Source organism: Pelobates fuscus, chromosome 3 (assembly GCF_036172605.1).
Source record: "Pelobates fuscus isolate aPelFus1 chromosome 3, aPelFus1.pri, whole genome shotgun sequence".
NCBI classification, from domain to species: domain Eukaryota; kingdom Metazoa; phylum Chordata; class Amphibia; order Anura; family Pelobatidae; genus Pelobates; species Pelobates fuscus.
The window spans coordinates 273,174,239-273,190,940 of NC_086319.1; the positions used below are offsets into that span (position 1 = coordinate 273,174,239).

A 16,702-nucleotide genomic window follows, 5' to 3' on the forward strand; every position below is an offset into this window, starting at 1 on the left:
GGCACTGCAGAATCCTGCAATGCCCCTCTCCCTCCCACCACCCCATCCCAAGTTGCTGAAGGGGTAACTCCACCTACTCTCCTCCCCCGCCGACGTCAGCCGGCGGGGGAGACCTAATGCGCATGCGCGGCAATGGCCGCGCATTAGTCAACCCCATAGGAAAGCATTATACAATGCTTGCCTATGGGGATTTTGGAGACGCTGGAGGTCCTCACATAGTTCTTTGAACACGGAAGTCCCTCTAGTGGCTGTCTAGTAAACAGCCACTAGAGGATGACTTAACCCTGCAAGGTAATTATTGCAGTTTATGAAAACTGCAATAATTACACTTGCAGGGTTAAGGGTAGTAGGAGTTGGCACCCAGACCACTCCAATGGTCTGGGTGCCTGGAGTATCCCTTTAATGTATGACTGGTGATTAGACATATACAAATCATACACCTAGAGCCAATGACACCTAATTATCCCATGTCACATTAATACCACAAGTCACATACATGGACCTACAATGTTATGTATCCATCCTAGAAATGCAGTACTGTTACAATTCTGCAGACTCACTTTCCAGGCGAGATGCAGCATAAGTGCCTGGCTTGGTAGAGCTGTGACTGCATCAATGTTATAGTTCCCCAGTGAGGGTGGTCTTGATGATGCAGAGCATCTTTTTGATAGTGGTTATATGGGTTGTGTTTAGATCACTGAGTCATGCAACTGAGTCCTTGGTGGCCGAACAGTGTGATGGGAAGTTGCGGAAGCCCACATAGTTGTGGAAGCCCAAGAAGACTGTTTTTGCAGATGCCTTTGTCTGTTCACAGCACCTTTCAGAAACCCTTACTAGTGTTTAGCTGCAACAAGATATGGCAGCGGTCCCATCTTGAAGTCTACCAGCTTTCCCTTGAGCTGCACTATGAAATACCAAAGTGCAGGGCCCTTTGTACACCAACCTATTCTTGCCCTTGCAAACAAGCCTGGGTGCTATCTGCAGGTTGAGTGTCTTTATGAATCTACTTATTCCATTACATTTATGGTTTGTGTAGACCTAAAAAAACAAATACAAACTAAAAAAAAGATTTAAGTTCCTATTGTTTATTATGCATTTAAATACAGTTTACAAAAGAATGAGCGGTAGTGTTTATGGTACAGAGAGTGTCCTTTCAATCATTGATAACTATTTCAATTTACACATTGTGAGGAAAATAACCAATATGGTATGTATATCAAGTATTGGGTCCTATATCAGGCTTCACATTTAACAGCATAGTTATTCCTGCCTTATGTATACATGCAGAATGATGTATGTACGTATACACACAATATATATACATTTAAGGAAGGACTAAGAATTCTCTGATATATCTTTGATCAACTTCAGGCTTCACTGCGACCAAACTGTTTTCAGCTTGAGAAGTGCTGATATACCAGCCGGGATAAGCTGCAGACTCAAAGCTGGATGTTGAAACATTTTCAGACTTCAAGAAAATAAATCGTGCCAATTCTTCATCTTTTACTCCTCTAATGTTGTTGATGCTCTGAGAAAATTACAGGGAGATAATAATGGTAGAATTTAAGCAAAGTGTCAAATAATTAGATTGGGGTTAGATTGGGTGAATACATTCATGAATAATATTGCAGAATTTAGGCATCACATAACTCTGTTAAATGTCTGTCAACAAAGTATGACGATTTTAGTCAATTGTGTTATGCAAGCCAGCCAGCTATAGACACCTGCTCTGGGTCAGACACCTATAGACATCTGTTCTGGGTCAGATACCTATAGACACCTGTTCTGGCTAAGACACCTAATGTCCCCCACTAGACATGTGCAATTTGTTTTGTTTCGAATGTACATTCGGATGAATTTGGCGCAATTCGGACGCTTATAAATGTCCGAAGTCCTGAAGTTCAGTAGTTTGGAAGTGCCAAAACAAACCGAATTACACTGGTCCGAATTGCCAAAGTGCTTCGGATTTCTGAAAAGTGGCAAAACAAAAGAGAGGGAGGGAAAATTATGTGAATGATGACAGGAATCTTGACCAATAAGCTAATTTCTGGCACTGGGAGCCCTATAGATGTGTAAGTGGTTGTGGTGGCAATCCTGGCAATTGGAACCCTATAGATGTGTAAGTGGTTGTGGTGGCAGTCCGGGTACTGGGAGCCCAATAGATCTGTAAGTGGTTGTGGTGGCAACCCAGACATGGGATTTTACACAGCATGGGAAAATTCCAAATAACTTTCCCACGCTGTGTAAAATGACTCAGAGCATTCTGATTGGTTGGGTTCCAAGCCAACCAATCAGAGTGCTGTGACAGGTAAATGTAGAGACTTATACCACCAAGGAAAGGATAACCACCAAAAGCAGATCACCTTAAGAGTGGAGCATAAAGTAAATCAATTTAAACACCTACCCTATATAGGGGGTTGGTAGGTCTTTTCTTTATCTTAAATCGTTTGTTATATCCAATTCAAATCAATGTATATATAAGAAAGACACATAAAAGGAGTACAATAGTGTAAATCCCTATGGTCTATTTGTGTTTTTACGTAATTATATGACAAAAAGTAACAAAGGAGAGCCAACTAGTGTACTATGTTTCTGTCACATGTGAGTGGACATTTCATATAATTATGTAAAAACAAAAATACAGCATACGGTTTTACACTATTGTACTCTTTTTATGTGTCTTTCTTATATATACATTGATTTGAATTGGATTTAACAAACAAGTTAAGATAAAGAAAAGACCTACCAACCCCTATATATGGCAGGTGTTTAAGTTGATTTGCTTTACGCTCCACTCTTAAGGTGATCTGCTTTTGGTGGTTATCCTTTCCTTGGTTGTATATTTATAAGGTGGGTGAGGGGGATCCCCATTAGAGTGTAGAAGCAGTACAACATTCATATTTAATTTACATTTAAGCACCTATATGACACAGTTCTCCCTGTATTTTTCTAAATGTAGAGACTTACCTGTCAGTCTCTTCATTTACCTGTCAAAGCACTCCGATTGGTTGTCTTGGAGTCAACCAATCAGAGTACTCTAAGTCAAATTGCAGGGAGTGGGAAGGCTTCATAAGCCTATCCACGCCCTGTGGAGCTCATTCTGCGCGGTGCCCTTGCTGGGTGAAGAAGAATTATTTTTTAGCGTCTGGATTTTTTTTTTGCGTTTTTTTTGCGTTTCTGTTTCGACTTTTATTTTTATTTATTTTTTAACAGTTCTGCAGTTGTGACGGGTATTTTAACAGTTGGAACAGGATTTTTATTTGGCCTTTTTGGGAAAAGAAGGAAAGAAGACAACTAATGGTAAGTATGAAACTTTATTTTACAGGGTAAGTTTATTGCCCCCCCTCACTATTATTAGGGTGAGAGGGGTAGGTAGGGTATTTTTATTGGGGGGGGGGTGGGGGAGTGACTAGGGGATTGGATTATTATTTGTGGTCCCCATCCACCACTCATGGGTGGGGACCTGGGGGGGACATTAGGACCCCCGATTATTTATTTATTTATTTAGGGTCCCCACCCGCTGCTCATTGGTGGGGACCTGGGGGGGACATTAGGTCCGCCCCATTATTTATTTATTTATGGTCCACACCCTCCGCTCATAGGTGGGGACCTGGGGGGGGGGACATTAGGTCCCCCCCATTATTTATTTTAGGGTCCCACCCACTGCTCATGGGTGGGAACCAGGGGGGCATAAGGTCCCTCCCTTTAATTAATTAGGGTCTCTACTCGCGGCTCATGGGTGGGGATCTGGGGGGGGGAATTAGGACCCCCCTTATTTATTTTATTAAGGTTCCCACCTGCCCCTTGTTTATATTAATAGCCTCCACCGGGTCACGGGTGGCGGCGTGGGGCACTATGACCCTTCCATTTTATTTATTTGGGTACCTCACCATGGGGGAACAGCGGGGACATCTGAGAAGATTTATATATAGTGACCCCCGTAGGTTTTAAGGTGTTGGGGGGAGTAGGAATTAATATTATTACAAGGAGGGAGCTAATAGCGCTGCTGACTGCTCCCTCCTTGTTTTTTGTTTTTTTGCGCATGCGCAATGTTATTTCTCTGTGCTGTGGGGGTTAATTCCTTTGCAGCACAGAGTCTATTAAATGAATGAAACAAAATGAAAAGGTAACACATTCAGCATTTGCCCTTTTGTTTAGTTTATAATTCATATATCGGGCTTTCGTTTACGTTTTACCTGAATTTTCGGACAAAATCGTATTCGTATGAAAACGAATGCATATGTTTATTACTCACTTCTAAATGTAGTTGAGGTTCACTATCTTCGAGGCTGCATGACAAGTAGAGGTTCTTTCCCCCTAGTCCTAAAGCAACAGGCCGCTTTTCGCTGATATCCAAATTCCGAGCAATGTAGAAAGACATGCTTATCTTTTCTAAGAATATAAAAGTATAATAATGTTAAAAGAACACAGTACAGGTAGTGTTTTCCCACTAAATGCAGAATTTGATCAAACAGTCTCATTTGCAACCCTGTCAATAAAAAGCTGCTTTAAGATGTCAATATGAACCAATAGTGTTAGCTAGTATCAGCTATTAATTACTAACTGGTTTCCAACCTTGTCAATTTTTGTTTTTACTGAATGTCAATGATGTCTACTTGTGAAGATACAGACCAGAAGACATTGATGGTATATACAATGTATCGTACTGGGATTTTGTGCTATGCAGAATACTTATCTATGGAACATTGGGGTGAATTATGGGCAACAACATTCTGGGAAAAGAAAAATGTAAAAGCAATGTAACTTAAAAGTGAAAGCCAACTAGAGGCAGGATAACATCTCAAAATATGTTCAGATGAGTGCTGTTGCAGATAGCCATTTAGCAATAGATTGTCATCATGCAGAGAAAAATGGATGGATTTCATCCATGTCCCAGTTCGGCGTGCCGGGGGTATGTTTGAACATTGGGAGGAGCTGTTGTTGATGTTGTGGGCCATGAAAATCCTAGAGCAGCGATGAAAGCATTGGTCCCTGACATATCCAAGACCTGCAGATGTTTGCCTCCATGACTGGTACTCAACTTGTGCCTCAGACCCCAACGGTTGTTCTATAGAGATGTCCCGAACGGTTCGCTGGCGAATAGTTCCTGGCGAACATAGCTTGTTCGCGCTCGCCACAGACGGCGAACATATGCGATGTTCGGTTCACCCCCTATTCGTCATCATTGAGTAAACTTTGACCCTGTACCTCACAGTCAGCAGACACATTCCAGCCAATCAGCAGCAGACCCTCCCTCCCAGACCCTCCCACCTCCTGGACAGCATCCGTTTTAGATTCATTCGGAAACTGCATTCTTTTTTATCTTTTTTTTTTTTAAGACAGAAGTGTGTTATATTTGAGCATGCTAGGCTGAACGTGCGTATATCATGGCTAGTTGCACTGAGGGTATGAGTATATAGCAGTACATTGTTGTGAAAGATGGCTGTTATGTTTAGGGTGTAGCTTGCACATTATCAACTGTGTATTTATATCAGCAGCTCCACCACTAGTTATAAATCAAGTGTGAGTCGCCCCATGAGATGAGACTAGTGAATAACATAATACATGAACGGTTAAGGTAAAGGCATGTAAGGAACTACGACAATAAACTCTTTAGGAGGTGAAATAATGACATGTTTAAACGCTTGCTACTTTACGATTAGTTAATGTGCAGAGAGCAGTTCATGTGATCAAAGGCATGGTGTGGAGGATCGGCTATAGTGGGACATGCTTGGCAGGCTGCTGTTTACTGCTCATGCTCATCCGATCCCTTCTGGGTGCCAGGTGCAGACCCTGGGAGTCCCTGATACCTGGAACAACAAAGGCAAGTCTCTGGCTGAGTGCCGGGTTCGCGGCTTGAGGTGGTGGAAGCTTGTTTTGTCGGGTGGTCGGTCTGTCCCGGTGGTGCTTCACATCCGGTGCGGGATTGTGGTGGCTTAAGGTGGAGGCGAGTGCTTGACATAGGGCAGGCTCTGCATTTCTGTTTGTGCCTCCGGTCCCGTCTTCGACGCCTTTTGCGTTGGAGGATTTTAATGGGGACTGCTTCGCTTAGCTGTGGTGGAGCTTGTTGGGGCTGTGGTGGAGCTTGTTGGGGCTTCCTGCTTGTTATTTGCTTCCAAAATTGATTAAAGAGTCTGTCCAGCTTAGACTCAATATCCTGCCATGCTTTGCTGGTACCAGGAGGACACTCGGCTGCTGCCATATTGGGAGAGTCGCATATGAGTATGTCAGCCTGGGCGGCTGTGCTCTGTGCATCCATTAGCTCCAGACAGCCTCTCAGGGGTGGACCGGGATAACCCCCACCGGTCCGAGGGGGGGGGGGTAATGGAGCTCCTGCCGGGAAGTAGCTGCTCCTGGGCATCCCATAGGGAAATCGATAGCTAGGCTAGTGTATTCAGTGTCCACTACAGTCCTGAAGGACCCGTCTGATCTCTGATGTAAGGACAGCACCCCAAAAAGCCCTTTTTAGGGCTAGAACATCAGTCTGCTTTTTTTTTTTCCTGTGTAATCTAGTTGCAGTTGCCTGCCTGCCAGCGTGTGTGTCAGGCTCACAGCGTATACTGTGCCCACTTGCCCAGTGCCACCACTCATATCTGGTGTCACAATAGCTTGCATTTAAAAAAAAAAAAAAAAAATCTTTTGACTGTAATATAATAGCAGTCAGTTTCCTTCACACATGTGCATTTCAGGGCCTGCCAGGGCACAGTGTCACACCAGTGCAACTCATATGTGGTGTAACAGTAGTGTACATTTAAAAACAAAAATACAGGGGGCTTGTTGTCACCTTTCGGGGACCCTTGATGTTGTACGTGGCTGGGTGGAGGAAGAGACCTTCAATGACATCAGTGAGGACAAGGAACGGGACATGGCTAGCTTGGTATTCAACCTTGTGCAAATGGGGAGTTTGCGGTTGTGCAAATGGACTGTTTGCGGTTGTTTGCGGTGCGTTAAACGGGGAGTTTGGTCTGTCACTGTGAAGCGGGCGTAACCCTTACACTACCTGATCGATACAACATCATACCTGATGTTTTAAAGCACGTTATTCCAAACAATTTAGGAATGTTAGGTGATTTCTGCCCTTTATGGATTAAAACCAGACTCTGCGTCAACTATGTAATTTTCCATGGGGGTTTTGCCATGGATCCCCCTCCGGCATGCCACAGTCCAGGTGTTAGTCCCCTTGAAACAACTTTTCCATCACTATTGTGGCCAGAAAGAGTCCCTGTGGGTTTTAAAATTCGCCTGCCTATTGAAGTCTATGGCGGTTCGCCCGGTTTGCCCGTTTGCGAACATTTGCGGAAGTTCGCGTACGCCATTCGCGAACGGAAAATTTTATGTTCGCGTCATCTCTATTGTTCTATGTAATAGCTAACATGGACTTTTCATATAGGATGTATAGGAAGATTGTGATTAACTTCTTTGCACCATGCAAGAGGCGGGAGTAAAATTGTTATGTTTAGTGGCAATGGTTAAAAAGTAGCACCAAGGTTGGAAACCAACCAGAAACCAGTTACTAAGTAGTGGTAAGTGGCTCCAGTAGAAAATTATTGGAGTCCTTAGCTGCTGCTTCGTGATTGGCCTCATAGCTGCCATCAGAAATTTTGGAGCTCCTTACACAGCACAAAGCCTTTCGCCCCCCTCATCCCCCTTGAGTTCACCAACAGGGCCCAACCCTGAGCCCACCCACAAGGATAAGTAAAATTAATGCCATTTGTATTGGGTGCAGTGTGTATGTATAAAGTGGATGCAGAGTGCGTGTATTTTTTATAGTGGATGCAGAGAGAGTGTGTGAGTAAAGTAAATATAGTGTGTGTGTGTGTGTCGTAAATGCAGTGTGTGTTTGTGTAATGGAAGCAGTGTGCGTATGTGCATAGTTGATACAGTGTGTATAGTGGATGTAGTATGGATAGTGGATGCAGTGTTGCTGTAGCAGACGCAGTGTTTGTGTACTGGATGCAGTGTCAGTGTTTGTGAAGTGAATGCAATGTGTGTGTTTCAGCAGTGGATGTAGTGTGTGTTTGTGTAATGTATGCAGTGTGTGTGAGTAGTGGATGCAGTTTGTGTAGTGGATGTAGTGTGTGTTTGTGTAGTGGATGTAGTGTGTGTGTTTGTATAGTGGATGCAGTGTGTAATTTTAAGTAGTGGATGCATTTTGTGTGTTTCAGTAATGGATGCAGTGTATGTGTAGTTTTTGTGCGTTTGTGTAAGGGATGCAGTGTTTGTGTAGTGTTTGTGCAGTGTGCTTGTGTAGTGGATGCAGTGTTTGTGTAATAATAATAACAATAATAACAAATATAACAAATATTTAACCAGGAAAGGTACATTCAGATGACTCTGGTTTTCAAGTACGTCTTTGGGATGTTACCTTTGCCCAACATCCAGGGGTTGTTACTATTACCCAATTTAATGGTACTCAATATGTAGTGCGTGCAGAGTCTGTGAATGTGTAGTGAATGCAGTGCTTGTGTGTGTTAGTTTGTGATGTTGCATAACGACTGTGGGTGTGTGTGCAGTTTTTTAAAATGGATAATAAAGTTTTCCCCCCCCTTCCTGGCCACAGTTAAGAGGCAGGAAGGGGAGAATAAACTTTATACTAGTCTCCATGGTCATCAGGTGGAATAGCATGCTTATAGAGGGAACATGGTCCAGTAGTCTCATCTTCCACCTCCAGCAGGCAATCCTCTCCTTCTCTCATGAGCGTTGTGTCACGTGGAGCATTGCCAAGGTAACCAACAGGAACACTCAGACAGCTGCGGCTCGTGAGAGGAAACTGCCAGAGGTGGAACTTGGAGTCTCCTGTGCCCCCTCTTCACCATGCTACACAGCAGGAGTCTGCAGGGGTGCATATATATATATATGTATATCGGTCTCGCTATATAAATATGCACATTGAGGGTATAGGGCCTGATCCCGGTACAGCTATGTCGGCTATACTCCCCTGATGGCAGCACTTACTGGCTTTAAATAGTGGCAGCTATTACTAACTCTCAGTCACTACTGGTAAAAATTTGCAGTTGTTAAAGAGCTGCTACTAACAGTAGCTTCAGGCATGTTAGTCAGTAATAGTTGGTCCATTAAAAAGTAGCAAGAACATTGGAAACAAGCCAGAAATTTCAATTGAAAATTTAGACTTCATATAGCCGCACTGTGACTATACCAGATTGGAGAATCTTTCCAGATCAGCTATTTTGGCTACATTATTCAGCTTAGATTTAACATACTGTGAATATCTGTCCCTTAGAACAGCAGAACATTTAGGCCAAGTAACTTAGTAATACTGACTTACCTTCTCTCTGGATGTTTACTCCGTTTAGGTAAATGGCCACAAGCTGGGCACCCTCTGGGTTCTGATGCAAAGTCATGCACTTATTCTGATGATCTCTCATAGTGCATTCTTTCGTACCAAGCAATTTATACTTTGGTGCAACAAATGCTTTTGTGGAAGTCGAAATTTCTTCTAAAATAAAAAAAGTTATTTTTATGCTTATGTACTTAACAAATGTTGTTTTATTTATAATTTGACAGAGTATGACACTTTTGGGATCCTTTCTACAGTAAAGGATATTGAATAAGAGTCAAAGGGACTCTCTAAGCACCATAACCACCTATGCTCATTGAATAGGTTATGGAGCACGCAGGTCCTCTATCACCATGTACCCCTGCAGCTATAAACATGTCCCTACATTGGATTGTCAGTGTATGCCTTTTATTAGCTTATTCAGCAGTTCCACACAACAGATTTACTGAGTGGAATTGTGTCTGGGTTTGAACATGTTTGTATGGGATCAGATTTATGAGACTCTCCTGATTTGTGGTGCCCATTTATTGTATGAGAAATTATGTTTATTGCTGCTGCTTGCCTGCATCAGTGGCAACTTTGGATATCTTTTCTTACTTTCATTTATAGTTTACAATGTTTCATCTATACATAGTTATATTTCTAATGCACTAACATTTGGGGTAACCTCCATACCAGAGTATGTCATTTAAATTTTAGATTTCTGTGAATATTTATTTTGCTTAAACATCACATTTCAAACTAAAATTATGGATTAAGTGTATGAGTTTATTCTCAGGTGAACTTCAAGTGGATTTAAATGCAGACTTTAGCTTGAGTGCAGTCCCTATATCTGTGGTATATAATGAGAGGCACAGACTGATTCAACCTGTTTGTGGTTCCACCCGGTGTCTTTTTGCATGTAATACCCTTACACCTTGGAAAATATTCACTATACTGGGTAGGTATAGTACATTTTGCTATTCCGTCATCCATTCTTTTCCTTCTTGAGCAAAGAAACAGACATAACAAAAAACATGAAACCAAAAGATAAGGTCTAAAATAGACCTTAATAAAAGAGTATATAACACAGCTAAAGGTAAACTCTCAACTGAAAAGGAAGGGACTCCACTAAAATGTCCCTATAAGTGCAGTAAAGAAAAATATTAGATAATATAGATAATCAAATATGGATTCAGGAGATGTATATACCTTTAAATTTTAAAACTGTTTGGATGCAATGCTAAAAAGACATAATGTTGCTTATAAGCAATTTTAAAACATATTAGTGCATATTAGTATGATAAGTCCAATGTTTAAAACGTCTCTATATAGATACAATAGTATCACTCAAATAAAAGTTCACAATAGTCCGTGATTATGTTAGCTATTTCAGCTATTTCCAGTTATAATCAAACTGGGATTTTTAGGCTGGATTAGCTGAATTTATATAGTACAGTATTATATTAGTTCGCAGGTTCTGCAGTATATTCAATAATGATAATAATGTACCCTATATATAAATTAATATAGTTACTGACAGATCATGGTACCATAACTATATTAATTTATATATAGGGTACATTATTATCATTATTGAATATACTGCAGAATCCGCAAACTAATATAATACTGTACTATATAAATTCAGCTAATCCAGCACAAAAATCCCAGTTTGATTATAACTGGAAATAGCTGAAATAGCTAACATAATCACGGACCAAAATAAAGCATTGAAGATTTTATTTTTCAACCGTGAGTGCAGCTATACTTTTTCACATTTTATATATATATAGTATATTATCTATATTGATTTGTTCAATCCCTTCAATGCATATGCAGTACAATGCTTAAAGGGACACTATAGTCACCAGAACAACTACAGCTTAATTTAGTGGTTCTGTTGTTTATATCCTCTCCCTGCAGGCTTTTCAATGTAAACTCTGCATTCCAGAGAAAAAGCAGTGTTTACATTGGTGCCTAGTACCACCTCTAGTAGCAGTCACTCAGATGGCTGCTAGAGGTGCTTCTACGTCTCCACATCTGCAAAGAGGCACTGAACATTCCCCCATAGATATTCATTAATTCAATGCATCTCTATGAGGAGATGCTGATTGATTCAGTTCAGCGTATTTCCGATGGTAAAGCAATGGATTGGCTGAGATCATCAAGGTTGATGATCTCAGCCATGGAAGTTGAGCCAGCCACTGCAAGGCGTGACATGGGAGAAAAGGACATACCAGGACTATATTGTCCAGAATATATGTTTGTATTCCTGACACTATAGTGTTAATTTAATCATTTTACCATGCCTCCCAACTGTGCCCATTTAGGCAAAACGGTCATGTTTTTTCAGCTCTGTCCTGTTGAGACAACCATCTGTCCCACTTTTCACGGGCTTTAATGCATCAGTTCAATGAGTTTTAACAAGCTTCTCATCGGAAGACCGCAGTGTCTGAACTTCAAGTCCAGAGCTGATGGGAGGAGTCTTGCACAGTCTGCTATGCTTTACAGACACTGCCTAGGGAGATAAGCTACATTTGGAGTGAGGAGCAGCTACAAATAAATCCCCCAGTTTGAGACCAAATCAACATACTCCACACCCTTTTGTTAATTTTGTAGGAGTATAGAACTAGAATACAAGAATACACTTACATAATGTAGTTTAGTAATGTGCTATGAGATAGCAGGCCAAAATCCTCCCTATACTATTGACCTGGAGGACAATTGCCCCCCTGCCGGTCCTCCTCTGGGGGAGGGGAAGGGAGGGGGAGAGGATTCCCAATTCTAGGACACTCCTAAAAGTGGAGTAGGCATCACCTTGAAACCAATGCAGTGTTTGATTCATTTACGTATTTACTATCACTTGAACTACTATATATTGTATACATAACTCTAACTATTGTATTTTGTGTATCATGCAAACATAACGCTGTACCCTAAATAATTAATAAACCCCCGTAAACCCTATATATCTTACCTTGGACAAAAATATCACTCAACAGGTTTTGTACATCTGTGACTTGGAATCTCCTGGGGCAGTAGCTTATTCCTTTTCTCAATTTTTGAACAGCCACCACATGCAGCACGGTTTTCCCAAAAGAGTATCCAGAAATCACTTTTCTGGTGATCTCCATCTGTATTCTAGAACTGCAACCAAAACAACAGATGTGGCGGGAGAAGGCGCAGTTTGTGGGAATAGTGACTTTTCTGTGGAAAGACAGTGCATTAAGAGGTAGTTTTAGATTGAAATAACCCATGCAGATTTATGCAAATATTCTATTCACCAGCATTCATCCACATAGGGATTGTGGGAAATCAAATAGTGAAAGGTAAATAAAAATAGCCAACTTAGGAAACTCTGCCATGTTGAATAATGTTTATGCAATCCAGCTGCCTCATAACGATTTAATAATTTATTCATTATAACTACCATCTTCGTTGCTGGATATAAACCTAAGCACCAGTAAAATAAATATATATATATATAAAATGTATATTTTTACAATTTCACGTATTTAGACCAGACAGTATATATTGCATAAAGCAAATTACACTCTGTATAAGATTAATCACTCAGAATTTGTGCTGATGTTTTTTTCTGCAGGGAAAAAAATAAACTTGCTGTAGAGATTGTACAACAGACATGATGATAAATGCCTGATACAGACCTGGTTCCTGAGACTGAGCTCTTGTTGCTTCTCACAGGCAGATTCTTTAGCTTTAACACCTCTTCCCTTGCTGGTTTTAAAGACTATTTGAGACACCCCCTGTAGCTTGCTTTACAATAAAAAAAAAAACAACAAAAAAACAAAAAAACTTTACTTTGTGGTTTTATTGTTGTTGAGGAGGAGAAGATCAGAATGAGTATACAAAGTCTGATTGAAACTTGAACCTTTTTTGCCCCATGTGTTAAGGGACATATTTTATACACACACACATATATATATATATATATATATATATATAAACAAACAAAACAAAAACACACACTCTCTCGCGCTTAAGTGGAACATTTTTTAAATTAACATTGATTCAAATTCCAGGAATAGTCAGTCATATTCTCTTAAAATATATATATACTGCTAGAAAAATATAATCCTAAAGGTTATCTGAAATGCTAGAATTTACTATATTTATAATATATTTACTATTATCGTATAACTTTTAAAAAGATTATATCTATATTTTATATTGAGGATGTGGATATTAACAGATAGATTTTTTTTCTCCACATAGGGATGGTTCTTATTATAAATAATGTGAAAGTACAGATTTGATCCAATTTATTTTAAGGAAGTTTACTCCAATAATACCAATGAATTTTTTAAAGGAATACATTAAATATACACACACAAAAACTATCAAAATCAGTATATAAATTGTCAGAAGTAATCTAAACTTGATTTCTTTATTAATACGAGATAAGGGGATTTTTTTTTAAATAGGAATTATATCTATACTTGAGCTTACTGTATATTCTCTCATCTTTCCTGATCCAAGTATTTAATACAATTGCTTGCAATAATTCTCTAAGAAAAAGTTTTCAGATTGCTTAACAAAAAAAGTGTCAATTTATTTGAATCTGTTGCACTCTGCATCCTTTTTTTGCTATGTTAATTTGCTTATTCAACCAGATAGCCCTATTATCCATGTCACTATTGTGTGCATCGGAATTTTGACTCCTGAAAATTCCTAGATCAGGAGAGAGCTGGGATTTTTTGGCCTGGGGCTAGTGCAAACAAATCTCAGTGTGATTGTTCTGATTATGTGAAGCATGAAAGCAGTCCATATGACCACACAGTATGAAGGGACAGTCACAGATAGCTTTGCATGCTCAACCCCTTAAAGGGACATGCATTTTGAATGAGACCGTTGCCTCTTTCTGCAGGTATTAAATGCAGGTAAATAAGATTTGTTTTTTTTTATATTTACCGGTTGCTTCTTCTGGCTTGCTCTTTCCATGCCCAGATATCCAGTCATCGGACAGGTGTCCTGTCCATAGGAATCATGGGAATTGAAATTGGACATGAGCACCTTGCTTGCGCCTGCGCAAAAGAAGCACAGGGCAGTGTCACTGATGAGATCATAGCATACACACCGGCAGTGAATGCCTTCTAATTGCTGCATCTGAATTCAACCACCCTTGTAGTCACTGTTAATATCAAGATGCGAGGAAAAGTAAATCTTTCTGTTCTGTGATTGTTTGGCATTCATCGGCACTCACTGCTGCATATGGTGGAAGCGGTGTGAGAACAACTACAGACCAAATAAAATAAAAATGAATAATTAACCTACCCCTGATCAAGAACAATGGATTCTCAATGGAAAAACGGAATTGGGGCACAAATGCAACATGCATTTCTAAATAGTGGACCTTCTATAAAGACCAAAACCTATACAAAATACAGATTAGGAAATAGCGCGCACACACACACACGAAAACACAGTTTTTAAATTTTACAAGCCAACTTAAACTCACTTTTCTTAGCAAACAAATATGGGGATTCAGATACACCATATGGCCATGTTGTGTTAAGCCCACCACTATGTCACAGTACCCCAATATTGGTGGGTGCTACACTAATTTGAACACAGGAAATTAACATGTATCCTGCCATAAATACTGCTTAAATTGCTTCCAGAGACGTTTCTCAAATTTATGCTTACTTGTGGTCAGCTTGTTTACTATATTTGTATAGTTGCTCTGCAGACATTGATCTCACCTGATAGACCCCAGGCTATGGTCTAGGTTACCTTCCATGTAAATTTGGCACAGCTTGATGTTGTGTATCCTAAAACAAAGCCTTTATTTATATTATAATGTGATCACTTTACAGCTGTGCGGTTATGGAGTGGAGGGTTTGGCTGTGATAGTGGGCTAGCTCCGGTTGATTGATCAGAGTACAATAAAACTGAAGAAAGTATCATGTGTATGGTAAGCTGATTCTATTTGTTATGTAAAGCTGAGCGACATAGTTTGGATTCATTTTCTGTGAGTCTTAGAAGTAAGGTTTGGAAAAAGGTGAATGTATGATGAAGGAGAGTATTGATGTCAGAGTTCTAGGCTGGTGGGAATTTCCTGTTTTTTTTTTTTTTTAGCACAATTCTTACTGTGAAGGAGATCTACTTACAGTACAGGAGCTTTCATACAGAGCACTGGGCATTTTCCAGTGTAGCTTTAATATCCAGTGTGCTATAGAAAGGTTGCAAGGTATTTTGAAGCTGGTTGGTTAGAATAATATCTCTTACATGTACTGAAGACACTAGATTTGATAGAGTGAAATATCTAAGGAGAGCATGTCTGTGTGGTATGTTTGAAGGGGAAAGGATGAGCACAATTGAGGGGATGTGTGAGGTAGTGAAAACAGTTTAAAGGGATGAAGTTGTATTCCTAACTCCATAGAGGCCTCTGGTCTTCCCCCTCCTCCCTAAAGGCACCATAACCACTGTAATGTGCCCTGGCACACGCCTATTGTAAGTAGTCAAACAGTTTCTTATTACCTGGGATCTAGTGGGCATCGCTCTAAACCTTCACTACATCTGACAGAGCCAGAAGTTCGTAAGCAGGACTTAAGCCCTGCTTCAGGTAATCACTCTCAGCCAATGAGCCAAATCCTGTACTGCCGAACATTGTTCACACTTAGAGCCTCTGTCAAATGTAGTGGAGGCAGGGGAGAAGTCAAGGTGTTTTGTAAACTGTTTGACTATTTACAAAGAGAAATGGGGGGTGGGGGGGTGGGGATAACCTAGTGCACTCCTACCACCATAACCACACCAGCTCTATGTAGTTATGGTCCATGGATTGTTCCTTTAAGATAAACCATTTCACTATTTTTGGATAAGAAATGAGAGTGAAAGGCAATTTCTAGAGTATTTAATTAAAGACCTTTACAAAGCAGGAGTGGAGGGAATTAGGGAACACCTTGCAGTAATAGGCATAGGCATTTTCTTTCCTATTCAGAAGGATTTAAAAGCAATAAAAAGGTCCTCAATAGTAACAAGTCTTCTAATAAGGAAGTTTCGTCTGGAGAAAGGGTAAGTTTGAAGAGGTAATCCTGAGGGACTTAAAGTGAACCTATCATGACAGATATAGGTTTGCAGCTCTCTAGCCATCTAGCTTGACTCATGTTATACAATTCGGTGTTTCTTCCCTTAAATGAACACTATAGTCACCTAAATTACTTTAGCTAAATAAAGCAGTTTTGGTGTATAGATCATTCCCCTGCAATTTCACTGCTCAATTCACTGTCATTTAGGAGTTAAATCACTCTGTTTCTGTTTATGCAGCCCTAGCCACACCTCCCCTGGCTATGATTGACAGAGCCTGCATGAAAAAAAAAAAAACTGGTTTAACTTTCAAACAGATGTAATTTACCTTAAATAATTGTATCTCAGTCTCTAAATTGAACTTTAATCACATAC

The 16,702-nt window shown here is 40.2% G+C and overlaps 1 protein-coding gene across 1 annotated transcript; it reads right to left on the reverse strand.

Moving 5' to 3' along the window:
* Positions 1-1,324: 1,324 nt before the first annotated feature.
* Positions 1,325-15,911, reverse strand: LOC134601774 (interleukin-1 beta-like). Its single transcript, XM_063446275.1, has 5 exons — positions 15,826-15,911; positions 12,258-12,487; positions 9,287-9,457; positions 4,256-4,392; positions 1,325-1,528 (listed from the first exon to the last, which is right to left on the reverse strand). The coding sequence occupies exons 1-5, from the start codon at positions 15,909-15,911 to the stop codon at positions 1,325-1,327; spliced, it is 828 nt and encodes a 275-aa protein (XP_063302345.1).
* Positions 15,912-16,702: the final 791 nt, after the last annotated feature.